Below are 27,967 nucleotides of genomic sequence, written 5' to 3'. Positions count from 1 at the left end.
CGCTGCTCGTGCTCAGTCCACCGCGGGAGTTGTGCATAACAGTGGTGTGTGTGTTGTTTACCTCTTAGATACTCTACGTGCAACCAGTGCTTGGGTAGGTCACCTTTAAAATGTACCTACTACTAAATATCGCTATGCTACCGGTTCTCACAACTGCTTGTATAGTAGAACCCCGGTTAACCGAAACGGTTCCATAAAGTAATTCAGAACTAAAATATAAGTAATACGTAATGTAAAATGCTTTAGTAACTTCAGTTGTTTAGTTTAAAGTATATTCTAACCCATAGTAACATTTCTGTTGCGTTGCTGAAATTGCTGGAATAAAATACTGTATTATATAGAAATCGTTTTAAATTTATTTTTTCCAACTCGCCGTGGGAATGCTAGGCTATATAGCATATGACGGGTTAACCGAAAAATTGGTTATCCGAAACGGCTCTCCCCTCTTTATTTCGGTTAACCGGGGTTCTACATTCACTTTTAAAATATGACAGAGAATCGTTACATTATTCGAAATATTACTTTGATTAGATTTATTATTGTGTCTAGAATACTGATATTGTACCACACAGACTTTTAAAGTGTAAATTTTTTTTATAATTTTAAACATGCATTTTTTACATACCTCAATTAATATAATTCTTCAATATTCACCCAAATATTTAATTTGAAAACAACGTTTTGGTAGTTTAAAATTCGTTTCATGCCTTAAAAACTTGTACATATTTTCCCTTTCATCCCTTTGGTTTAGTCATTGAGTATAAAAAGAAATATATATATATTTCAAAAGTACATAAAGGTTAGCCATTACTTTTCTTAGTCTGTGATTCTACGTAGCTTCCTCTATGGAGTCTAACTGGACCAGTAATGATGAACAGTGGAACCCTTTGGCTAGCGGGAAATATTATTGTTTTCTAGCTTCACATGGATTCTCACTTATAAACATGCCAATAGTTTTGTTTTTAATTTATTTATTTGGGTTTCCAGACTATTTGGTAGTTCTGTGGTTTTTGTAACGAAATAGTGCAAACCATGTCCTATAATACTTTTTGTTAGATAGCATCATTATTGATATCCCAATAAAAAAATGGCATAGAAGTCCAGAAATTATCTCACTCGAACCGCTAAACGAGTAAACAATATAGTTAATACCAACTCCACAAGCAAGATTTATTTACTTTTAATAAAGTAGTTTAGCCGTTTAGTCAGTAGGCCTACCATCATGGTATTTTACTACCTTTTGATGGTCCATGGTTGGAGAAAAAATACTTATTTTCTACTAATACAGTATAAATGCAGAACATATCGTGTTGGCTGCTCAGAGTGTTCCCACGAAACCTTTGTATTGTTTACCAAGTCAGAAACATGCAATCCGAAACAAAGACACTCCAGAACTCTGTGAAGTGTTACCACACCCAGAATCGTAGGATATCTAGGCTAACAGCAATAAAACATGTGACTGTTTACATCGTCGGTTGTTGGCAACAATCAGCTGTTTTGTTGACTGTTCCAGAGACGCGGCACGGCGGGAACGATCTACACTCACCAACAGGCAGGCTGGAGTAATGCCCACAAGACAAGACACATTTTAATGGTTGTTCGGTGAAGGTACATCCGTTTCGTTTTCTATAAATGTTTAAGTTCATTGTTTGATTTTGTATTGTACGATTCATTAGACATTTTATTATTATTTTTTTACCTAAATTTGGGGTTTGTTAACAAGGTGTTAAAGGTCCGTGAGCTAATATCGGTACGCCAACTTTACGGACCTAGGTGTTAAGTGTAAGAAATACAAAACCTAACATATGAGAGTATATCTATGCTCTAACCTTTTTGTCTTGCGACATTTTGGATTTTTTCAAAACGATTTTACACAACTTTATATTTGGCAAAAGCAACCCTGTGTTGTAAAATTTTAAGATTTTAAGTATTCAAAGGTTTTTAAACAGTCGCGGTATATACAGCACCTAGGTAATGCCAGTATAAAGTCTTGGGGAGAGTTACAGAGAGACTTAACAGAATAACTTGTGTTATAAGCTACAATTCAATTTATATTTACAGATCAGAGCAACAATTAATTGGTAGGCCTAGGCCTGTACAGGTGTCCAAAAGGTATTTACAAATCATTTACAATAATTTTAATGGGTCAAAATAAAACAAAAATCAAGAATAACACTTTTTTCCTGAAACACCTGGTTAGCGAGATATTAATCAATTTATTTTTATGTTTTAAATTAATACCTTAAAAACTACTTAAGATATATTTTTTATTTAAATATGGCGACCATTGTAATTGTAATTATTGTAATTGTAATTGTTATAGCTTGAATTCATAAAAGATGGCTAATTTTATATTAAACTGTCAGGAACACTTTTATTTAGCATTCAAAATCGTTTATCAAACGACACCAGTACAAAAAGAGCGAATAGTAAACTAATAAAAGCTGAGATATATTTTTTTGCGCAGAATGAGGCGGACACTGAATGATGACTGCTTTGCCTTATTTTGCCTGTCATGTACAACTAAATATCTTTATTTCTCATCGGGTTACCATTTGATCTTAATTACAACACATTCTTACTAAACCCACGTCATGACCCATGAATCCAGGCGTGTGAATGCCAAGCCATATCAAAAGTTTACTTTTGAACGTGTGATTTTTACCCAGAGTTGTCTAGTTATCTTGAAACCTGTCCTTGATAATGCTATCTCTTATCAGTGACTCATTTTGACGAGATCTGAGTGTCGCAGAAATAGAGCGGAATCGATAAAAAGTTAAATAAAATTTCGAAATATCAGTAGAAACTACACGCCGATATTTAATGGGAATATTACAAACATAACACAGTAACCACCTTAGTTCATCGTGTTTTCGAAAATGCACATAGATTGGAGCTTTTGTCTTTCGATCCAGAAACTGCAAGATTAAGATTAAAAATTAAACAGTTTCATTTCAGTTTTTATTTGGTACATTTTAGATCGCAGAGAGTACATGATAAAAAATAAATTAAGTTTAACAGACCGAAACACTGGTAATTTGAATTTAAAATCTGTATTAATTTTGAGTATGCTCTAAATTATTAACCATCCACCGCTAAAGGCACTGAACTTTATCAGCTGGTCCTTAAACATTTGAAATTAAGTAAGTGGTCCTGGCTGAAGAAAACAATAATTGGTCTTCGCCAGCAATGGAGCTGCGCAGGTCCTCTGACTTTTTTTAACACTCGTCACTCACTCTACATTCTTATTCATAAAAAGAAAACTTTTAGGTACAATAGTACTCTTAGGTTGTTGAAAGCAGTAACTAAGAGTTCGTATGAATATGTTATTTAAATGTACTATAGGAAAAGAAATAACAGAAAATATATTTTAAACATTTTAGTTTCGTAAGCTATTTTTGATGGATCTAAAATATTAAGATTCCCCTCAAGCGATATGAGATATGATTCACGTGGTGTTAACTTTGTTCATGTCGCGCCAACTATCACCTGATTGAGTCAGTTTCATTTACCAGATCAATTATCACCACAGCAGTTCGTTATCACATTTGATAAGTGTTATCAGTGCTAGTGTCAGCGATGGGCTGCACCATGGTCCTTGACGTGTGTTTGTGCTACTCAAATTTACCTTCCCAGCAATGACCAAAGAGAACTGGGTAATGTTCACGGATGGTGACCAAGTAATTTCTAAATAGCTGAAGAATACTCGGAGATTAATTATTCTTGAAAGATTTTAGGGTAATATTATATTATAGATGAAGATATTACTTCATCTATGATCATATGTATTCTGTAGCAGTAAGATAAATGAAATCATTGGTTGTGCTAATTTACATAAGTTTATAACCGCCAACCGCATAGATTTTCTATTAAATAAAGCTCTTCCTTTCTGTGGAAAGTGGGTGTCAATTTGCTTCAATACCTAATCTAATAATAACAATAATGATAATTATAATACTCTATTGTCTTCACAATATACATTGTACCGACGTTACAATTAATTTACTTTTAACTCAGATTTAGTATTAATTTAAAACTGTTTATAATTTCATTTTTAAATGTTGATGCATTTATCATTGAAGTCTTCAACAGAATAGATCGGATCTTCAGTAAGGATTTGTTTGAATTTTTCTTGTATTCTTTTAATTTCAAGTTTTGAATATTAATTGGTTATTTGTTAAATCATTTTCTTCCATTGTAATGAAGTTGTTTTTCATAACATTTTGTTTTGTGTAAAGTAGAAGAAATTATTTAAATTTTCTGAAGCTATAATTCTTCAAACATAACTCATAATTTTTCCAGAATATCTCAAAATTATTCTTTAAAAATAGTAATGTTTTGTAAATATATATTGAGTAAAAGGTCATTAACTGGTACTTTTTTAATACTTTCTTACAGGATTGGCATGGATTCAATTTAAAAATAACTCTTAATTCAGACTTTTGTAATTTAAATATTTTACATTATTATTTCCATCAAGATGAAATTTAATATATTTATTTACTTCAAATATAGCGTTTGTAGTTGATATTTTCTTTTGAAATCCAAATTGATTGTTTGACAATATGTTTTTTCTTTTTTAGAAATAATAAAAGTCTATGCAGAATTATTTTTTCAAATATTTTACTGAATGAAGAGAGGATAGATGTCTCTAATTGATTGTTTTTTGATAATCACCAGCTTCAAAACTGGTATAACTATGGAAATTTTTAATAACTGTGGAAACTTACCATTAGTTATGGACTGATTTATTAAATACGTCACAGGAGTAGACAGTTCGAAAGAGCGAGCTTTTAAAATTTTAGAAGAGATCTCGTCAAAGCCATAAGAGATAGAGGATTTCATATCTTTAATAGTTTTTATGACCTCTTCTCCATTTGTATCGTGTAAAAATATAGAATTATATCTGCACAATGTTTCAAAAGATGATTTGTTAACATTGTTTACTTGTCCAATGTTTATGAAAAGTGTATTGAATTCTTCAGCAACCAAAATCTGGATCAGTAAGCTTGTTTCGATTTGAATCCTTAATTAATTAATTGGTTTGTAATTTTAACTTGGCCCTTTTTTATTTTGATTAACAGTGTTCCGTAGTTCTCTCATAGGGTTCTTGGAATTAACAACTTTGTTCTTGATCTCTGCCGATTTTTTTTTGTACTTAGTAACAGAAACTGTGTGTTAAATAAAAATACCTCCCTTCTATCTTTTTACATCAAAACAAAACTCCAATATTAATGTAATGGTCAGTTCAAAATAAATATGTTTCATACTTTAAATCCGAATGTTTAGGTTAATATTTAAAATCTTTTATTCACATTTGTTAAAAAATAAACTTTTAAACTTGTGAGCTTCAATAAAAATGTTTTTATGCAAAACATTATTACATTATGTCATTTATAAGAAAAAAATCGTTAATGCAGTTGGTAAAAAAGTTTGTTTAAACAAAATAAAAACTGTATTTAGGTTCGATTATCTACATTTTAGAACAACAATCTAACCTGCAAGCTGTCACCTTTCCTTAACATAACATGCGTATAAGATAACTTCGGAAAGGTATGTTAATTGTCTTTTACCTTAAATGCTGATTTCCGAAAGACTTACTAAAGGGACAATAGAACGTAAAGATTGCGCATGACCAGGATCAGTTTACAAAACTTGATCTTTCCAGAACCAAGCCACAAAAAGTCGGCGTTCGTTATTAAACACGGCCACGTGAAACCTAATACTGACCTTGCGAGTACGTAGTTGCCTACAAAGTCCTTCGCTCGGTCGACAAGGCACGTGGGTGTAGGAGGCTTAACTGAAATATACTTTCCTTAAAATATTGAAAATTACACCCCTCTCATCGGAAATACCAGGATTCCACGATCATAAGTGAGCATTGCTTGCAATTTAAGTTGTAAAAGTGTCATCATGTACCTAACAGAAACTGCATTATTTATTAGTTGATATGGAAGTAAACTCATAGAAATACGAGTGTTTCCGTCAGATCTTATAACGTTTAAATAAATAGGTAGATTATTTTGTACTCACTAGTTTAACATTGAAAACATACCCTATCATTTCTTTTTTATTAAAAATATTTACATTTTATTTTTAGCGTTGAGTGAGAAATATTTCAAGTTAACTATATTGCTAGTTCCGTAGACAGAGTACAATAAAAATAAAAACACTTATAATAAATTATACATATTGTATACTAATGTGATTGTAAGGGAACAAACTAATGGAGAAAGCTAATCAAAATACTGCTATGTTTACCTGTAAACGTTTAAACAAGAAGTTAAAGGGAGTAAGATAAGACAAGGTGTTTTTTTTTTAGTAGATAGTTTGTTTTTAGAGCGATTATGCATGATTATCTCAACCTGAACATTTCTGTAGTATCATATACTGCTCTGAGATGTACAGTACTGTAGTCAATGGTATGTGTCGTCGTCGTGCCAATGTCCTGGCCAGGGGCCGGTGGTCGGTAAACCATGAAGACATAAAGGCTTCCGCCACGTCCATGTGTTGACATACATTGGTATGCGATGCTAGCATTGTAGTTATACCGCTGAACGATACAGCATGGCTACTGGGAATATACTCATTACTGTACTACCAACCCGTAGTGACATACTGCGCACCTCACTGGATGGGAACCCGAGTTGATCAATCGAAATAATATTAAGATATAACAAATATCAATTTCACCAAATATTAACGGATGGAAAAATACTGATGTGTATATTCAAAAACGGCTCTTTGAAGACGTTAGCTTGTGAAGTACAGTAATATGATGAAGAGGTCGGTTTGTGTACAGCAGATGCTCTTGCTTATACAGAAGTAAACAAAATTCTTACTTTCCTCGCGTTGCCTCTGTAAATATTCCATCATTTCATTTGAGTGGTTTCTTACTGTTAGTTCATAATATGCACTAACATAACATAACATGAGGAATTATCTAAGAAGTAAATTCTTAACAATAGTACAAGTTTACTAACAACAGTAGTTATTGTTTAAGGCGTGTTCGGATGAATTTGATTTTAAACAATATAAAAATAATTAGCTCACCACTCACACTGTACTAACTTATTTACCAATCTTTCGAATTTTGTCATTACACGCTTAACTTCCAGGACTATAGGCGGATATATCCGAAGCATTTTGTGCATAACGGACGGTAGGCGGATATATCCGCCGATTATTCAGACTTTAGTGTTATAGTTGATTGTCTATAACATAAATTCATCTTCTTAAAAACTTTATTTTTATTCAATTATATCTTTAATCAATATATTAGGAATGTTTTTTCTAGAATAATAAGAAATTTAATAAAAAAATAATTTGTTATGAAATAAATAAAAATAAAATAATAAAATACGAGAAAAACTATTTTGGACCAAAGTGCTGCATAGCACAACTATTTACAACAATTCTATAAATTATGGATATAAAAAATAGTTTTTTGTTTTTATTTAAATAAAATATTTTGCTGTCTGTATACATACTATATGCCTTCTAGGAATGGTTAAAATATCACGTATTTATTTAACGAAAATTTGTATATTTTTGTTGCTATTTTTCCATAGATTAAACATGTTAATTTAATTTAATTTAATTAACATGAATTTAATTTTTAATTAAATTAACGCACGTTTTAGTATGTAGGCTATGCAATGCAGTATGCTCTGACGTACAATTATCCATTCCAATTACTGAAGTAAATCGAACGTGGCTCACGAGTCAGCTTGATCTACTGTAACTGATTGTTAATTATACCATGAGTATGAAGGTATGAATATGTGTATGATGGTTTACCAGACACGAAAGATTTAACTAAGATAGAGAGTGGACAGAGGCATCGAATTGAAGCTTTCGTAAGAAATTTACTAAGTTATACATCATATGCAGCTGAACGCTTGGGTATCTTGACCATGAGCCGATAACTACCTTTGGCCAATACAAACACTTACTGAGTCACGGCAAATCAAGTCCATGGATGTAGCACAATTAATCCATTCGTAACAATGTATTTGTCGCTACACTACTGTCAAATTGTCTGTTTCGTTACATGTTTATCGCCTGCGAAAATTCATCTTTATATTGTTTACTACAGAAAAATAATGTTTATAATGCAATTTTTTTTTATTTTGCCGACGTAAACAAATAATTTTTTGTTATTCTCACCGAAAATAGTTTTGATTTATTTTATTTGTTGAACCTTTTTATATTAGATTCCTTTTTAAATATTGACTGTTTCAAGCAAAAGTTGATTTCAGGAGGCGCGTTTCAAGTGCTGCCCATATTAGGTACTAATCTTTATATGTTCATTAGGTATCTCCCACCAAAAACATGATCAAATTCCAGCTTGAAAAAAGTCGCGAAACTAGCTTCAGTATTTTTTTTACCATGAACTGTTTCAATTTTCCTTCCAACTATATAATCTTTGTGATTAGTTTATTAATTATTCATTCAACAAACATTGAGAACAATGATAGCTTAACAAACGACGTTAAAACGTTTTATACACTATTAAGACAAGTAAAATAAATATGTACAAATTAGTTTACGATCACAAAACTAGAGTTGAAGCGAGAGCAACAAGAAGTCAGAAAGCCGCTTCACTCGATCAATTAGTCTCAGTTTCACTCGCCACACAACACACAAATGCTGCACATAATAGTGAACCTGCACACAACACGCACAATGGTACAGGGCCCGATATCTGGGGCAAGGCCGATAGTGTAGACAGCATCAGTTGTCATTAGGTATAATGCGAAAAGCATCAGTAATAACTTTTATTATAGATAAGCCATTCCTGTCTTTAAGTTGTACACTGATTAAGAACAAATACAAACTTAATAATTAAACCTCCGAATGCGAGTAATCGTCTAATGCTGTCAAGTGCAGTTTGTTGTCTTGTTTACAACATACTAGTACAGTAATTCTGCGCGTAACGGGATGAGTGAACATTAGCGCAATAATGAAATAGTCCACCCACACCTAGCCTACTTACCGGTGTCATTGGTGAACACAATAATGTTATTTGTATGGGCAAATCAACTAAATCTCAGTCAACAACAATCCTAACTTCTCGTCCATTAATTAACCAATGTCATTGGTAATATACGTAATGGATTTCCAACAGTTATCGATAGGAGGTAAATCCATCGTTCCGGTACAAAACGTCTTTTGATTAAATGAAGCCTATTTCCACATTTGTTATGAGGCCATCATAAAAAAAAAACTAAGCCAAACTGAACTAATATAACTTAAATAAATTGCCAAAGCACAGTGTAAGGAATCTCAAAAAAATATCGCATTGCTTCCAATGATGATTTATAACAACGATAGCGCTATTATATCATCTAAAAATGATTAAAAATCCAATAATGCCTTGTGACTCCTTCTTAAAGTATCATATTTTAATGATTGTTTGTTTAAGTAAACAACTGTTTATGCAGATAGGTTTATGCAGATAGGTTTATGTAGATAGAATAGTCAATGATGATATCTATGTTGAATTCAGTAGATATTGTCTAGATGTTGAGTGACAAAATGTTACATCATATATTGCCATTGGAGCCAACCAATTGTTATTCCAGACCAGTCATACACATTTATCTTCTCCTGAGGCAGAGATTTGCAAATATCAGTTACCCTCCTTGGTCAACGCTTTCCATGTTAAGCAAATATTTTACCCTACGAAGAAATAATCTGAGGCTAATCATCTATAAATGAATATAGCGTGGTAAAACTATTAACTTAATACTAGCTACTAATAATCCACAAAAATATATATTTTTTGAAATTAAATATTAAGTTAAAATAAAATCTATTCTTATTCTTTTTATGAATGTAAAGATGTTGTTTATGATGTTACGTAATTGGTACTAGCTCACAGCACCAAGGATAGAAAATATTTTCGTGCATTTCGTTATAGCTTACTTGGCCCAAACAACATACATTATAGTTGAACATTGACTCGGATACACTATTATAGTTTTAACTATCAAACTAACCCTTGGAAGTAGTAAGCTTTTGGATCATGTTAATTGATAATAACCAGCTTAATATGACTTTTCGCTCCCCAAAAAAGTATAGAAAAAACATGTTACATAAACAGGTTTTATTCGTATATTTATTTTGGCCATGGATGGGATAGACGGGGTAAGTTAGGCCTAGGGTGAATTTGTTTTGAATTTACTTTGTGAAGATTTAAATTCTAATAAAATTCTATGGTGTCAACAAAAAACATTCGTGTTTGATATGAAAGTGGGTTTGACTATTAGTTTTTGTAGTTTTCAACCATGGTAAAATGTGTATACAGATTCCAGTTTCCATACTGTCACAAGGAAACCCCCCAAATACACACTATTCAAATCCTCTGAGAGATCTTCTTCTGCCCCATCTTCTACAGTAAACTTATTTTGTAACTCCAATTATGTTATGTTACAATTTAAAGTTTCATTGTTTCATGTTCATCGACCAGCCAGACCGGAAGGAAGTATGGACCGCAACCACATTGACCCCAATTTGCGTTGTTTCATGGCACACTACTGATACCAGCAATATACAAAGCCACTGGACGCTCAGATGTTGTTTTGGCAATAATCTTATCTGATTATAAACACAATCGTTCCATCACATTGTAATAATATGAGTGTTATATACCGCATATACCGCGCAACACTATAAACGTGTAATTTAAAAAAAAAAACATGGACTGATTCATAAATATGCATCTGTAGTATAACGAGAACCCTATTTTTGATTTTTCAAAATTTATGATTTTATGTATAAATACCCCCGTCGCAGCAAACCTGCATACTAAGCGAATTTCCATTTACCCGGCTTGATTTCTACTAAAATATTCCCTATAAATTTTCAGATTTATTTCCTATTTAAATAACATTAATTTTAGTGAGTAGTTAGGTTTGCTGCTACAGGGAAGATGTTGAGATGTGTTTTTTTCAATTGAAATATTGATAGCTTAGTATGAAATAAACCAAATTGCCAAATTTGATTAAAATATATCCATAAACAAGCAAACTAGTTTATTTATTCTCCATAAGAATAACATGGGAATTTTAAATTTTCTCCGTAGTCAATGAACATTCAAAAACACTTCAATATACCAAATTATTTGTTTTTTTAAGCTCTTCAAATTGGTCTAGAGAGAAATTTAGAAATTTTAAGTTTTTAGGGCCAAAAATCAGAAAAACCCATTTTTACCCCATAAAACCCCCCATAAACCCCTGATCCCATGGTCCGATTATGCTGGTTCGCGAACTCGTTCGAATAAATGTAGGTTTACACGTTTGTACCAAATGTCATCAAAATCGGATCAATTTTGCTCGAGTTATCGCGCTAACGGACACATATATAAATATATATATATATATATATGTATATATAAATATATATATATATATAAATATATATATATATGAATTTGAACGGATGGTGTTTTTGGCCTCTGGGGACCTCAAAACGAAAAAGAAAATCGGTCCCGGGTCTAGGTCTTACCATGAGACCTACGGTAATAGCTTATTCCCTATATGGGAAATTCGCTAAAACGAAATTGTAAAGACAACACTCAACTATATACTAATTACGGGATATACTGCATTATACAAACATGAATGCCTTATGATATCTTTATTGATTTTTCCCTCGTAAACTGAAAACTGCCAGGCTTTCTTCAACTATAGGGACATTTTATAATTACAGACACTATACAAACCACATTATATATGTTACACTCAATCTCCGAATTCGGACAATGTCCGAAATTTCTACCCACTCCGCGATGTGGATAGTGTGAAATACCCACGTCGCGGAGTGAGCATTTTATTTCGGACATTGGCCGAAACGAAATGCCCAGACCGCGTTGTGGGTAAACTGATTTACTCAAACGCCGAAGTCAAAACCTTCTTCGGCGATTGAGCAAATTCAAAATACCCACAACGTGATGTGAGCAAAAGTGATTGCCCACGTCGGGTAGTGGGTATTTCTAGTTTGCGCAAACGCCGACTAGTAGTTTATAAACTACCGTATACCCAAACACCTACATGAAATCCACAATCACTAGGTAAAATAAATAAAATTAATGTTTGTGGTTATAATTATTTAATGTATAAATATAATTTTAGAAAATACAAGAAAACAGCAAATTACCGATTAGGAAAAAATATAAGTCTCATTGCTCTCTGTATACGTCTTCATTATGGATGTTCAGGCCACATTCAAAAAAGTTGCTTCCTTTGTCGCAATCATTGTCACATTGTGAAATTATTTCAATTGACGTAGATTCTTGTTCTCCATGTTTGTTTTTGTTTACAATCGTTGGTCAGACTTCTGGTGTAGTCATCCATAGGAGTTCCCTTTTCGTTCTCTACTTCAGTCAAACTGCATTCTAGCTTAGAGAGCTCATATTCAAGTTCTTCTTCGGTTGTTATTATCTTCACGACTTCTGATGTCAAAGGAGAATCTATTAAGTCCATTTCTCTGAGGTGCGCTGAGCGGGTTTCTCTTAATAACACTGTGTTAACTGTTGTTCTGAGTATTTTGTATGATCTGGAGGCCATTTGCCCAGCCAGAGGAGTTGTTGTCAGCCATCCAAGCAACAAGACTATCCCTTACGTCTTGATTAACTCGTTCGACAGACCAAAACAATATCTCACAAGAGGTAATCACTGAACATATTATATTAACTTGATCACGTGCGTATCACTACAGGATAGCAACAGTAAAGAAAACACAATACAGGTACAGGTCCGTCCATCCTAATCGCAGATAGTGGAAATGGTGGGGGTGATTTGTCTAAACTTAAATTCGGCGTTTGCACAAACTAGAAATACCCACAACCCGACGTGGGCAATCCCTATTGCTCACATCGCGTTGTGGGTATTTTGGATTTGCTCAATCGCCGAAGAACGTTATGACTTCGGCATTTGAGTAAATCAATTTACCCACAACGCGGTCTGGGCATTTCACTTCGGCCAATGCCCGAATAAAATGCTCACTCCGCGACGTGGGTATTACACGCCGTCCACATCGCGAAGTGGGTAGAAATTTCGGACATTGTCCGAATTCGGAGGTTGAGTGTAACATATACCTCTAACCACAGCAAACATCTATCTAGAAGGTCTTTGACCCCTGTTGGTTCTCCTGATAATTCATAACGTTTGTTTACGAGTTTTCACCACTTCTCGTCTCTCAATGATACATTATCCAAACATGAAGTCAAACAATCGATGACTAATGACTTGGCTATCTCTACTTCCTCTTTATATAACTTCTAGAATTGTGACATATTAGTGTTTGAACAAGTAAAACATTCATTTATTCATTCATTCAATCATTCATTCATTCAATTAAGTTAATCAAAATAAAACTTCAGCTCTAAAGATTAAAGATCTGAGTTAAAATAACTCAAAACAATGTGTTGTTTAGTTAACCACCAGTTTAATTTGTCTCGTCTTTTTTAATTCCGTGAATCAAATATGAACTAGGGTGGAAACTTCCGTATATAATAGGGTAATTAGGTGATATCAAAACTAACTTTTAAGAAAATACCTTTTCTAGAAGATTTCCATTCTTAAATCACTTAACCTTGTGTCTATACAACGAAGCACAAGGCAAGTAGGTCAAGTAGCTAATGCAGTAAGATGAGACAGTAATTCAATTTGCATACTAACATTTTAATTAATCCCAATGTTAAATCTGTTTTATTTAACATATATATTGGTTGTTTACATATTAAAAAGCAATTAAGATTTTAAATAGCATTAATGGAAACGAGAGTTTATTTGAATAAACCACAAATTTAACTATAGTATCACAAACACATTCTTCTCATGAAAAATATCATTCACATCTAAGATCCATTATTGGTTAAGTTCTTAAAGCCAAAGCAACGATTTACATCAATTTAGCGGACAATTTACATCAATTTGGTTATTCCTTGATCAGAATATTGTTTGGTGTAAAGTGAAAAGGAAGTTTAAAATTTTTTTGTTTAATTTTGTTTGTTTTTCTTAGTTATTGAAAGTGTCCCGTAAACAGCAAAATTTCAGGAAATGGAACTATAGGTCGAAATATATAGAATATCAGCAATATATTTTTTAATTGCTTCGTTATCCAGATATCCGATTTTTTTTACATAAATATATTTTTAGGAGATTACGCCAGTATAAAGAGAATAGTTTAAACATCTTGTCCGTATTATCATGTATTATCCTGCACTTCATATGATAAAACTTAATATATTACGTACCAACAGAGTGTTGGAAAATACTATTTATCGCACATACATCACTGCATCAGCGATTGATCGCATATTATTTTATAGCATTTAACATTTTAAAACCCCTTTCCGTTTCACCAAATAACTTATTCACGGTTCCCACAATGCGCTGGACACACTGTAAACAGCTTCTGAATATAGTTTTTGCGAAAACAAGTAACTGAGTGAAAAACTTATTACATTGCATTAAAGTCCAAATAAACTATGTCTATCAATCTTCTCTACGCTGAAAGTAGTAAAAGTATAAACAAATCGGTTTATAGTTAGTAGCGTTGTCATAATATATAGTTGCAGTTATTAATGATACAGTAGCTCATTCTCTTAGCTATAGCTTTATGCTACTAAAAGATTTAGCTCCTCGAAGCACGTATTCCGTATTAACTGACTTTAAAAAATTAACATTTAATGAAATGATGGGTCACAACACCCCCTTCGTATTTAAAATAATTTATCACATTTCAAAATGGCGGATCCAAGATGGCGCCCGAATAAAATACATCTGTCACAACCAAGTAAAAATAGGTCGACAATAACTGGTAGTGTATACTTATCTTTATCTAGCCCTATTTTGAGATTATGGTCTTAGTTTGTAAATGCACAATGTTAAAATAGGCTAAACAGTTTTAAAAAACATTCATAACTTTGGAATGAATCAAGATTTTTAAAATCTGTTTGCGGCATTGTAATCAGGGTAGAAATGTAGTTCGAAATAATGGGTCACAAACCCACCTTTAAATTAAAAACAAATATTTTGCATCCAATATGGCGGATCCAAGATGGCAGCCGGAAAAGACCACCTTGTCAAAATTAAGTACTTACTACCCAACAATGTTTGGAAGTGGTCTGGTATTGATATTTGAAAAAATGTAGGAAAAAGTTGGGGGGGGATAATTAAAACTCACCCTGTATTTAATTAATATCAATAAAAAAGCTTATAGTGTAAAAGTTTATAAATGAAAAATTCATTAAAGTAGAAAGCTGTATTTTCCTTCCGTAAATCTATGTAAAATTTTATTTCCCAAATCTAACCTGATGAGAAACATCGTCAAAACATAAAACACCAGACGAACCTCCCGCAGCATCTTGATTGTCTACCAGTCAGAATATATTTCTAGAGTTGGCAATGCTTACAATATTATGTAATAAGCTTTTATCTCGTGTCACGTGCAAGGCGTCACAATAAATAATCAGGATTTATATACTTGTCCACCAGCAACCAGCTGGAACATAACTTCGTGTAAGCGTCTAGCCTAAGTGCTTCGGTAGATAACTTGCGGCAGTATTGGCAGCTAACTACAGGCTATAAGAGTTACTTTGAAACGTGTGACCAATCAAATCACTCTTATTGCAGAGCTACTGCATATAGATAAGGTTTGGTTAAAGCCCAACTGGATTGTTGGACAGTTTGATTTACAATATATTTTGTAAGAGGCAATAATACTGCAAATATTTACAGTGGGAATTTATGCAAGGGGAGTCACACACATTAACAATGCATAGACAACCAACTTACAATAGCATTGATTATTGATCTGCAATGATTGATTCATCACACTGCCGTGTCTTCTGTGTAATTTGCGTTTCTCACCTATTTCTCTGTGAAATGTCCTGAACTATTTCAGTCTCTTCACCCAGATCCTAATAGGTTGTCATAAAATTACAGGTCCTGTTCTGTAGGGAAAAATGTCGAATCTAAAAAAATCTTTTTTTTTTAGATATAACAATAATTTTTGCATTTCTATCATATTAACTGGGATTGAAAACGTCTAAGAAAGGTAGTAATATCAAGTGAGCATTTTTTCAGTAGCCGTGGGACAACACTACAGTACGTTGACATACAATAGACACAGATACATTGTAGCGTGACATAGCTTAACAAGATGACCACCAGAGCTGCTAATTATCTCGTCACACACTCATGTACATACATATACATACACACACAGGACACTTGTCAAATTCGAGCCACTGTTAGACAAAAAGTTTATTGAAAAAAACTTAAATTTCTTTTTTAATAGAGTAAAAATTTACTAGAACTATCAATCGTCTAGCACTATTTAGGAAGTTCATTGAATGGTAATTTTGTCAAACTTCTGATCAATACCGAACGTTCATTACGTATCTATAAACAAAGTAATTTACATTCAATAAACTGTATTGCAACAAATACCTAGCTTTCTTTGGAGTTGTTGTGTGTAGCCTACAACTACTATTCTGAGTTTTAATTATTTTTCAAACAAACATACTAGCTAATTTTGATACTAATAAAGACCATTAAATTAATCTTGATCGAAATCAAGTATATTTTTTATATACATTTGACCTAATTTACCTAATGGGAAGTAGCTATTACCGTAGGTGGCACGGCAAGACATAGATCCGGGACCAAAATACTACTTTTTCATTTTTATGTCCCTAAAGGCCAAAAACTTTTATTTATTATCCGATTTGTAGAAATTTGGCTTGAATTTTTAGGGCCGGATAAACTTGTTTGAGTTCACGAACCAGCATGATCAGACTATGAGAACGGGGTGTTATGTAGGGTTTTATGGAGTAAAAATTAGGTTTCCTCATTTTAGACGCTCAAAACATCAAATTTCCCTATTTATCTTAAACGAAAAGAGCCCAAACAAAATAATTTAGTATACTTAAGGGTTTTACGGTAATTGGCTGTGGACTGTAAGTTTTAATTTCCCATGTTATTTTTTATGGAGAATAAGTACAATGTTGTAGTTTGCTTGTTTATGAATATATTTAGATCAAATTTGTAAAGTTTCTTTATTTTATGCTAAGCTATTGATATTTCACGAAAGGCACACTTTTACCCCCTTCCTGTAGCAGCAAAACTAGGAATTTGTTAAATGTAATGTTATTTAAATAGATTTAATTGAACATCTTATTAGGTAAATATAAATTCGCTTAGTTTACAGGTTTGCTGTGGTGGAGTTATTTAACTTTTTTATTATTTTGTCAAGTTAGAACACGACTCGTTGTATATTGAGTTTTAATGTAAGCTCTATAAAACATGTTATAAATAGTTAACCACGTTAAACGCTCACAGGATGTAAATAGCGCGACACGCTGCGGAAGAAAACCAGATGCCCGGGTAAGGAGGGCAAGGTTAAGAGTTTTAGTGTACCCAAGTGGTTGATTAGCCCCTGACCTCACCCACGGTGTCTGACTGACACACACAACGTTATACAGTATAACTCGTCGACATACACATCTTACTTCATCCAGCAATATCCTCATACTTATATCATTGTATTTATCTACGTCTCTTGGCACCACCTAGCATTGACCTATTGTTCGATGCCGTCGTTATACCATCGATATCCCGAAGACAAATGTCGTGGTCAAAAATCAAGCAAGGATTCAATTGCAAGCTCCTTTTCATAAATAACCCTCTTACAGGCATATGACGTTAAACAAACCTAAAGTAGTATGGTTGTAATTTTGTTCAGATTTCGAACGAAAAAACTAATTAAATAGTGTTGATTAAATAGATAATACCAAATTTGAAATCAATCCAAAATTCCATCTACTACAACAAACATCCGCAATATTACGAATTAAAATCCCTCACATTGACACACTGAATGTTGGTCAATGTAGTTTATTCTGCGACTCTTCAACTGTGTAGTCAATGCTCTCTATCAAAAGACAAAAATTTAACTATTCAATGAACACCAACACCGACTCTGCATGAAATATAAACAATCTTGATTTTATTACTAATGTTCAAAAATAATAACGAGTCTCTAAACAAATCTATATCTATAAAAGAGGAACTATGTATGTATGTGTGTGTGTGTATATACGTTATGGACTCCAAAACCGCTCGACAGATTGTAATGAAACTTTCAGGCATTATTAAGATACTTTCAAGGATAGTTCGAGTGAAGTTTGGTGCGGATCCATCAAAAGGGCTCTGCCCCAGAGGGTTTTAAGTGGGCCAATGTCAGACTTTTTGATCTACAATGTTTACAAATAAATATAATTTAAAAGCAGATGTTTACTTTCACCAACTGTTTTGTAGGTTTGAATAATCACAACATTCTGTATTAGCATTGGTCATGATTTGAAATTGTACCACAGTGTTTCTACAGAGTGCAGCACAGAAAACTATTTTACTTTTGAATAAGTCCAAATGTATTAAACCCCAATCGCAGCACACCTGTGCACTCAACAACGTTTAAATTCTCCAATGTTAAATATTAAAAACATAAAAACCTTTATCAAAGTGTTATAAACAATAAAAGGGATCGGATGACAATGCTTTAATATTTTTATCTTTCGTTCTATACCCACACAATCTAACATAAATTATTAAGTGAATAATAATCGTGCGTGCTATCTCGGGTATTCAAATGCCTCTCAATTTGTCATCAACCCACCGCATTACTGTCATTAAAAGAAGGAACTCCAACAATACTTATGCGAAACTTAAATCCACTTAAGCTGTACAACGTTACCAGACTAACGATTAAAAAAATGACGTCAATATTGATTAAAGCAAAAATTATAAGTGGTAGGTTTAAGAGAAAAATAGTCTTAATCATAAGAATACTCGTGATTTCATCCGAATTACCCTCTTAATTTAAGCAACTACAATTTCCTTTGTGTCTTGCTTTCGCAATCACCATTATAGGGCAATCCCTGACTATCGTCGGTTTAAATGTATAAAAAACATGCTTTTCACACGGACAGATGTATTTTGTTAGCGCAGCAACGCGCGCCGGGTAACTGCTAGTGTTAATAAATAAACACATTTTGTACTATATAAATTTCTAATTCAAATGAGTTTGAAATACTTTTAAAACTTATATGTAGTACAGGTATTGTCTCTGAGGGTAGCACGAATATAACAACCTCAATTTGACTTGTATGATACAAAGAAAAAAATTATTTGATGTGTCAAATATTTGTATTTATGAGTGCGTTATTAAGTGTTGATTGTGAGACTATTTGATGGACATTTCTTTACGAATGTTTTTTTAGGCCTAAATAAATTAAATAATTTAAATGAATTAAATGAGGTGTAAATAATCGTTTATCGGTGATCTTTCTGTACTCCTTAGATAGGGAAATTGGTGATTACACCTTTGTTAACTATAATCCTTTTTATTCCAAATCATTAGCTACAACATCCTTAGTAAGGTCCTCATAAGAAGTTAACACCAATGTAACAGTTGCAGTTGAAAACTTATTTTAAATGAACACCTATTCGTATGACTGTATTTCTATAATCTTATATGTTATTATTTCTACGTATCGGTAGCACTTCATCATAATGGTAAGCATTAAATTGCAAAAAGAGGCAAACATTAATTACTGTGTAAGAGTTAAGTTAACATCGTTGCAACGTTATTCAATGGAACAAGATGCCAGTTAAATTACAGTCAACAGCAAAAAGAAACAGTTTTAGAAGCGCCTTCTCCTATGTAACTGTTGCATACGTACTCAGTTCTGTGCTAAAAGCTGGTATCAAGCGACGGCAAGGCGTCTTTCCACCTATGGACATGAGAAATTCTATCCATCCATTATCTACTTATTAGTTAAAATACCCCTTTGGCGGTTCATGGCTTTTCTATCCTTATTACTAGCAATACGTTAACTATAATAACATTCTAGCAGAAGGAAAACAAGATTTGCAGACAGATTTTAATGGTCGTTTCCCTTTGGCTTTCATAGCCTATACTTGCTTCTTTTAATAGTGAGCCTCTTTCTCCCCGTAGTACGTGTCCTGTCCACCTAATTCTCCTTGTTTTCAAAATTTGTATTATTCCTTTTTTTTTAATAGTCTTAAGAGATTTCCGTAAACTTAAGCTCCTCATTGAAAAATTGTCGTACAATTGTAAATTTAATATGTTAGCCTGCATTAATAAATACATATAAATTTATAGACCTAGGATACGATTGATTATAACCTAATTACATACACTAATCCTTTGGTAAGTAGAGTAAGTTTCAAAAGAGTACGTCTACGGACGATCTACTCTTTTAATCTATGACTATATAGGAAATAGGCCTACTGTATATTAAACAAGATTCAATAAACGGACTACTTTATTGCGCTTCTCTAGTGCGACTGGTGGTTGGACCTCAATATTGTGCGGAGGGCAAATCCACCTCACATTTAAACTGGAAGGTTTTATTTTCATTAAAGCGACAGGGTGACAACGGTTAAGCCCCGGTCCTGCAAATAATGCTTGTGAAGAGTTTATCCGCCCATCAGGTTTATATTTATTGTTTAAACCTTAATATATATTTTCGCCTGACAGAGATATTCATATAAGATTCCGAGATATGCCTACATCAGCTAGGCACGGCACAATTAGTTCAAAGCCGTTGGTGATTAGCGGGATTCGAACTTGCACCTCCAAAACACAAGCCCAGGTTTCTAAAAACATGACACCATGTGTGCTTTGTTAACAAAAATACCATGTATATATATACATATGATACTATACACAATACACATAGTTTGGTGCTAATTTTGTTAGTGTACCTTATCGGAAAAAAACGTGTATAGGCAACGTGAAGGTAGACGTGTGAAGGTATGAATAGTATACTTCACTACTAGGACCGAAAGTTACATGTGCGAAGTGAAGCCGAGCAGGTGAGAGGGTTTTCGTACGAGGCGAAGCTGAGGTCTGGAATAATGGAGCAAGAGCCGAAAAATCACTTTTGGAGAGAACTGTGCTAACTCATCACGACGTAAAAATACACACATAGAATAACAGACCTCACACTTACTAAAACTATTATATTTATCAATAATTTTTTAAATATCAATATAAGGGGAAATTTACTGTGGCAAACCTACATGACTTACAAATTGGAAGTACATGGTTATGTTTTTTGCCGTTTTCATTGTTTGTGACAATCACTCCTTTGTTTATAAGTTAGTGTTTTGATTCTTTAAACATCCACATCTCTTTTTTTGTTTGTGGACCACTCTTTATGATTGAAAATCTACTTCACAACTTATATGATTTCATATTATTATATACGTCTTAGATAAATATATTAATTAATTTATACTTCGTCATTTATTTTATTTGGTTTAACATGCTGTACTTTGTACCTGTCCGTAAACTTTCTGTATTTCTCTTCATATCTTTCCTGTGATATGTCTAGTGGAAAGTTTGTTTATGTATCTATGAAGCTATTTACATAAAATCATTGGGAATTTTGGACATATTTTGAGCAATTTCAAACACGCACTATGAACACACAACAAAACAAACTCAATGCCTGTTTCTGTATACAGTACATTTAGGTTGTGCAACAATGGAAGGAGCTGATTTAAATAATATAAATAAACCAACAAAACACTAGCGTGTGTGGTGGGTAAATGGAGAACTAATCGAGAGCGAGGGAAAGTTAATTTAGAACATCAGGTGTTATCAAAAATAGCTACTTTCTTTACGGAGTGATTAAATAATTGATAATAATTAATATTTATACCATCATAATCCATCATAATGTGACCTGTGAATATGATTACTCATAAAATGATTCTCTATTATGTATCTCGTGGTTGACATTGTTTACATAACATGGCATGGCAGGTTACAATACCAAGTCAAACACTGCACCAGATTACAACGAATGTAATCCAGTGTAATTGTGGGATCAACGAGAAATATGTTCCACGTGTTACTATTGACCAAATTGAAGCGTTATTTGTTCAAGCAGAGAGCCCCTTCAATAGAACCAATCGAGAAATACTGTTTTAAAAGGCAAACACCCGTAAAAGTTAACACTTTAAATTATTCATACATGTTAAACAATTACACTTAACACCATGTTAGTTAATTTTGGGATATAAATTCTTTACTAGAAACATATCAGATTCTCATTAAAGCTACCTAAAATAAAGGACTAAAATTGGAATTGTACCTTCTGTAAACTAACATATAGGCTTAATCAATTTACATGTTAAGGTCCATTTCCTATCCTGCGACTGTTACGACTCTAGTACGGCCGCGCGTACGGCTGGAGACGCTTGTCTCAATTCCTATGCCGCGACTCCTACGACTCCCACGATTAGTGACTAGTGAAATTGCACTACTGACCGTCATGGAATAAGCACAGTTGGCAGCGAATATATTACTTGGAGAAAAGGAGGTTAAGGAATTATTAACGTGCATGGTAAAAAACAATGAACAACCTAATCCATTGTTCATGGTACGGTGAAAATAGGGATTTCAGAGAATTCTTATTCAGAGAAATCTTCTTCAAGTATTGGGGGTGAACGTATGGGTGTAAATTTGTTGTAGTTTGCCTGTTTAATGACATATTTAAATACAATTTGGTGAATTTGTTATTTCATGCAAAGCTACAAAGATATTTCAATAAAAAACACACTAACTATCTCACGCAAACCTACGTAGGCCCACTCATTAAAATTTATATTATTTAATAGGAAATAAATCCAATTTTAAGGGGATAATTAAGTAGAATTCCAGCCAAGTGAATGGAAATTCACTTGATCTGAAGGTTTGCTACGGCGGGGGTATTTATTATTAGCTAACACGTAAAGATTGTGGGCTTTCTATGGTTGCTGAATAATGATGTTAATATTTTGTTGTATTAACAACTACGTTAATACCTTCTGGGAAAAACGCATTCCCTAAGATTAAAAAGAGAACGGGAAAGGCCCGGTGTAAAGACCTTAAACAAAATATCGTATGGTTATCATCAACAACCCCATTTCACTCATAGTACGGAGACAATTTTTCGTCTGAATAAGTCAAATGAAATTAAATGGAAAATTATTTTTTCTTTGAGGCAAATCTAAGACCACATGTCCCTTTCTTCCACTTAACCTGAGTGTTGTAGTTTGTGTGTAAATCAACGGTACTGTATCAGCAAACTGACGCACATCTTCTACCTGACGGTGGGACCGTGGGATGCCTATTCAGATTAGGCCCCTTAATTAAGTTGAGGAGGCCTATTGGATTAATATGCTTGCTCCGCTCAATTGCTTGCGCTATTGCAAGCAGACAACTGCATTGTTCACCTAGTACTGATTACGGGGAATTGTATAGTTTGCTAGAGCTATTATACAACCCTTGCTCAGGCTTCCTTACAAAGTATATGTAAGCATTTTATCACAACATTTAAATTAGATAGAACAAATACATTGTTATTTCAATGTATTATTTAGCTTCTCATGTTAGGAAGCAAATAAATTATACTCAATTGATGATATTGCTTTCCAAAAAGAATTCAGATTTAATTACAAAACACACTTAGATTTTTAAGTGCGACGAGTTCAAAATATTGTATATTATATAACTAAGGACCGATTAAAAAGTTCTGAAATCATTGCTTACGCATCAAGGTGGAATCATAGCTTTCTATGTAAAGCTTTGTCGAAATATTCACCAACCATTGAGAGATATCAATGCAAGTAAAGAGTAAAAACAAGAACAAGATTCCCAGAATACTTAAGTTATTTGCGTCAAATATATTGTACAGTGCACTGGGAAACGTCTTCCATTCTTTGACGCGCCATGTTGGACTTTGCTGCATTCAGTTACAAAGCCGCCTAGGCGAGTCTTTCAATCCATGAATAACTTTGTGTTTGAAAAATAAAACTACAATAGAATTTTTATATATTTATTTATTCCCTCTCAACGGTTACACCATTTAAAAAATTTTCATTGTATGTGCAAGAGTGCATTTGAACTCAAATGTATTATGAGAACATTTATGAAAATGAATAAAATGTAGCCTAAACAACGTATAACATGTACACTCTGGAATGTATATTGAATGCGACATATAAAGTGTCTGTAAGATGATTATTTAACTAATTAATCGTACACGTAATTAACTCAAACGCTTTAAAACCAAATCAAATTAACGTTATTGTAATGTTCAATGCCGTACTATCAATTTCGGAAGAACTAAGCCTATCTTGTATATCATTGACCTTTACCTCATGTTTAGACCATTATCAATTTGTTTAACGTAATTACTAATGATGAGTAAAAAATCCATTTCCTAGTTATTAAGCGTGAAACATGGTTATTTTGATTAGAATTCAACAATGAGAATGAAAATAACTCCCACATTTTATTACTCACTGCTCGAATTATGAAATCCCACAACCTGTTCAAATATGTGAAAAGATCAAAGCTTAACATTCATCCAGTTGTGAAATTACGTTTGGATTTAGATATTCAAAGTTTGATGTATTTATTACTTAAGCCCCCATATATTACTTTCTCCCCCTATACCATAGTATATGGAGAAAGTATTGTTTTCGTCAAAATTTTCGAGTTTGAGTTCTGAGTGATATATTCGTTTTGGGTCCCCCTGGACCCAAAAAAGTGGTTTTCGAAGTGATGTCTGTGTGTGTGTGTGTGTGTGTGTCTGTGTGTCTGGATGTGTACAGAGCTAGAGACTACACCTGTGGTCCGATTTCGATGAAATTTGGTATGTAGGTTCTAATCCATGGTATCTCCAGGCGTTTTTTCATTTTTTTGAAATTTTGATTTTTAATGGGAATTTTCCCATAAAAACCCATAAAAAACCGGAAAAATCGAATTTTCTCAAAAATGGCCCGAACGATTTTGATAAAAATTTAGTATGTTGTAGCCCTTTAAATTCTGAACAAACTGGTGAAAATCCCATTTCTCTAAAAATTACGGTTCAAAAGTAATGGTAAATTATGTTATTTTCCCATAAAAACCGCATAAAATAACGAAAAATAGGATTTTAGAAAAAAATCCTGTTTTTATTCAACATAGTATGTTATGGTCCTTACAATTTTGATAGTTTCTTCAATTTTTTAGAAATATTTATTTTTAATGGGGATTTTCCCATAAATCCCCATAAAATAACGGAAAAATAGGATTTTCCCAAAACGGCCAAAACGATTTTGATAAAAATTTAGTATGTTATGGTCCTTTATATTCAGAACAAAATGGTGCAAATCCCATTTCTGTAAAAATTACGTTTTAAAAGTTATTTTAAATTATGTTATTTTCCCATAAAACCCCATAAAATAACGGAAAAATCAGATTTTTCCAAAAATGGCCCGAACTATTTTAATAAAAATTTAGTAGGTTATAGTCCTTTAAATTCTGAACAAAATTGTACAAATCCCATTTCCGTATATTTACTGTCACCGCTTACACATGATAAAGGTTGTTGACAAACTTATGGGAGAAAGTATGTGTCAGAATGCTGATACCGTTTATTTTAACATTGCATTTATGCTGCAACAATTCACAGTTCCCAACAAACTTGCTGATGTTTGCTATATCGTGACCTGAATACAACTTCTAGTTACAAAACATAGAGATGAACTTTTTAATTTATTAACTAAAGTTGGATTGTGTGATTTGATCTGATAGTTCAGACGGGTCATCGACTCTCCATCCATCACACAGTCATTGTTAGGCTTACTGAGGACTTGACAAAAGCTTAAGCGAGACTAAACTTTGTCTTTTGTCCCAACTTTGACCCTCCTTCATAGAAACTTACTTATGGAGGATTAATACTTATAAAGACGTCAAAACTTTCAGATGGATCTATATTGCACTATTCAGATCAACATAATTGTCTTTGAATACACATTATACACATATCTCGTAACTACCGCTTATGTTCCACAACTTTAAACTGTAAAAACTAGATATTCAAATCACATTTAAAATATAGTTGCAATTTTAATAACGTATAAAAAACATAATGTTCATGCATGAGATACCTTAATTCTAGATGACTTTGACGTTTTTACTTTGTATTCTTACTCATCTGGTAAACCTATCTATACTATACTAATACCACAGAAAACATATACTACTATAACCACTATACTAAACTTGGAGAAACCCCCTTTCCTATAGAAATGAAAAATGAATAATTGATTTCATTGAAATATTTTTTTAAAACTTCTTCCAGGGTGTCTTTCTTAAATTCTTTACAACCGTGACACATAATCAGGCCACACAGTCAGGCTTATACAGTAAAGAAGGACTGGCCACGGTGCGTAAAGCGAACATGATATCTGAATTTGTAATCTTTACCACTACGATTCTTCTATAGTCTATTTAAAGCTGCACTGTTCATTTACCTGCTGCCTATAAAAGGTTAGGTCAGATTACATTCTTTGAGCTGAATTGATGAACATTCGAATATCTGAATCAGATAAATCCATTATTTATCTTGCTTCTAGTTTCATTTGATGTACAATTGTTGATTCATTGGTCAACCCTTTATGTACATACGGAAAATCTAATGATAAATATTAGATTTTATGGAAAGCTCCATCTACTGTTGCAGGTGTACAGCTTGGACTATGGGTGACATCACAGTAGACGATGTGGCTTCATGTGAGCAGAGTAGTAGTGACGATGGCATTGGAAAACCGACAGAGAACAACAATATTGACACTAGTCCATCACTAGCTCAAACCTCTCAAGATCTAGGAAGTGCTCGCGAACAAAATAACCTCATCAGCAGTGATAGTAGGAAACCAAGTATTGACAAACGAGTGAGGTTTTCAGAGAAAATCGAAAATGTCAATATAGAGGAGTCGTCAACAAACAACGACTTGAGTCTGCAGTCAGCCGTCAGCAGAGAGACCAGAGTAGTCTGGGAGATGATCACCGATGGACAGAAGGAAGCCGTCAAGTGGCCACACAAAGACTCAACCGCATCAACAGACTCCGTGTTCGTATATGACCAGCCCGAGGACGCACTGTCCGGCGGCAAGATGGTGACAGATTTGGACGAAGACGACGAACCGAATAAAGCCATCGGGGGACGAAATGTGTTCAAGGATTTACTAGAAGTGCGAAAACTTGAAAACGCGTCAGTTTCAGCTGGGGACGGCGGGTTGGAGGCGGGGGGTGGCGGCGCGGCGTCGCATTCTACTCACAGCTGCGGCTCGTTGTTCGCTCAGTGCGGCGCGCACCGTGGCCAGGGACACAGTCTGGTCACAACGTTCAGTCAGGGACGACTGAAGCACGTGGAGTCCGATGACACGTATGACGGTCCGGTCAGTCTGACGGAGATACTGCACGAGCGAGACGCGGGGCCGAGCCGCATGTGCCTCATGGGGAACGGAGTGTCGAACATTGGCAAGGGGGAGAGATCTCCCGAGGGTCCGGTGGCTGGGGCTGGGGCTGTGGCAGTGGCGGGAGCGGGGGTGGTGGTGGTGCTGAAGAACCAGATCAAGCAGTGGGAGGAGCGGTCCACGGAGCTGGGGGAGGAGGTGGCAGAGCTCAGGAAGGAAGTCAAGAGAAAGGATCACGAGATACTGCGACTGCAGAGGGAAGTCCACAAGTTAAAGGTACTCAAACTATATCTTACATGTAGTAATAAAATAACTTACTGTATAAAGGAAAAGCTATACCTAGAACTAACACTGCAAGACAAACCAAAATAACGCATCCACAAATAGTTCAATCAAATGAATGTCTTTAGTGACTATGTTATGATTATCATGTCATGATTTATCGTTTTACATAAACGTTAAATCGTGCACCATAATTTATTTAAGTTCTTGTTCGTGCTCAATTATTTATGCTATTTCTATGGATTTTATCAAATATAAGTAAATTGCGATTGAACCGATCTAATTAATATGATTGTGACACAAAGTAGGACGAATCGTTAGTCACAACTTATGGAATTGTTTTGAAC

General features: G+C 33.7%; 2 protein-coding genes across 3 annotated transcripts in view; both read left to right on the top strand.

The window, feature by feature from the left end:
• On the top strand, positions 1-27,710 carry LOC129005310 (uncharacterized). Its single transcript, XM_054434166.1, has 3 exons — positions 1-94; positions 1,514-1,608; positions 26,603-27,710. Exon 3 carries the CDS (start codon positions 26,619-26,621, stop codon positions 27,708-27,710), a length of 1,092 nt encoding a protein of 363 aa, XP_054290141.1. The 5' UTR covers positions 1-94; positions 1,514-1,608; positions 26,603-26,618.
• LOC129005292 (cGMP-dependent protein kinase, isozyme 1-like) overlaps positions 27,483-27,967 on the top strand; it is a 102,874-nt gene continuing 102,389 nt past the window's right edge. For both annotated transcript variants that reach the window (XM_054434143.1, XM_054434144.1), the window contains exon 1: positions 27,483-27,614. The gene's annotated coding sequence lies outside the window, so the exon portion shown is untranslated. The remainder of the gene's footprint in view (positions 27,615-27,967) is intronic.

This window comes from Macrosteles quadrilineatus, unplaced genomic scaffold (genome assembly GCF_028750875.1).
Source record: "Macrosteles quadrilineatus isolate MER2022 unplaced genomic scaffold, UCM_ALF_1.0 Scaffold_19__1_contigs__length_3004403, whole genome shotgun sequence".
Classification (NCBI taxonomy): Eukaryota; Metazoa; Arthropoda; class Insecta; order Hemiptera; family Cicadellidae; genus Macrosteles; species Macrosteles quadrilineatus.
This window is presented reverse-complemented; position numbering and strand designations above follow the sequence as displayed.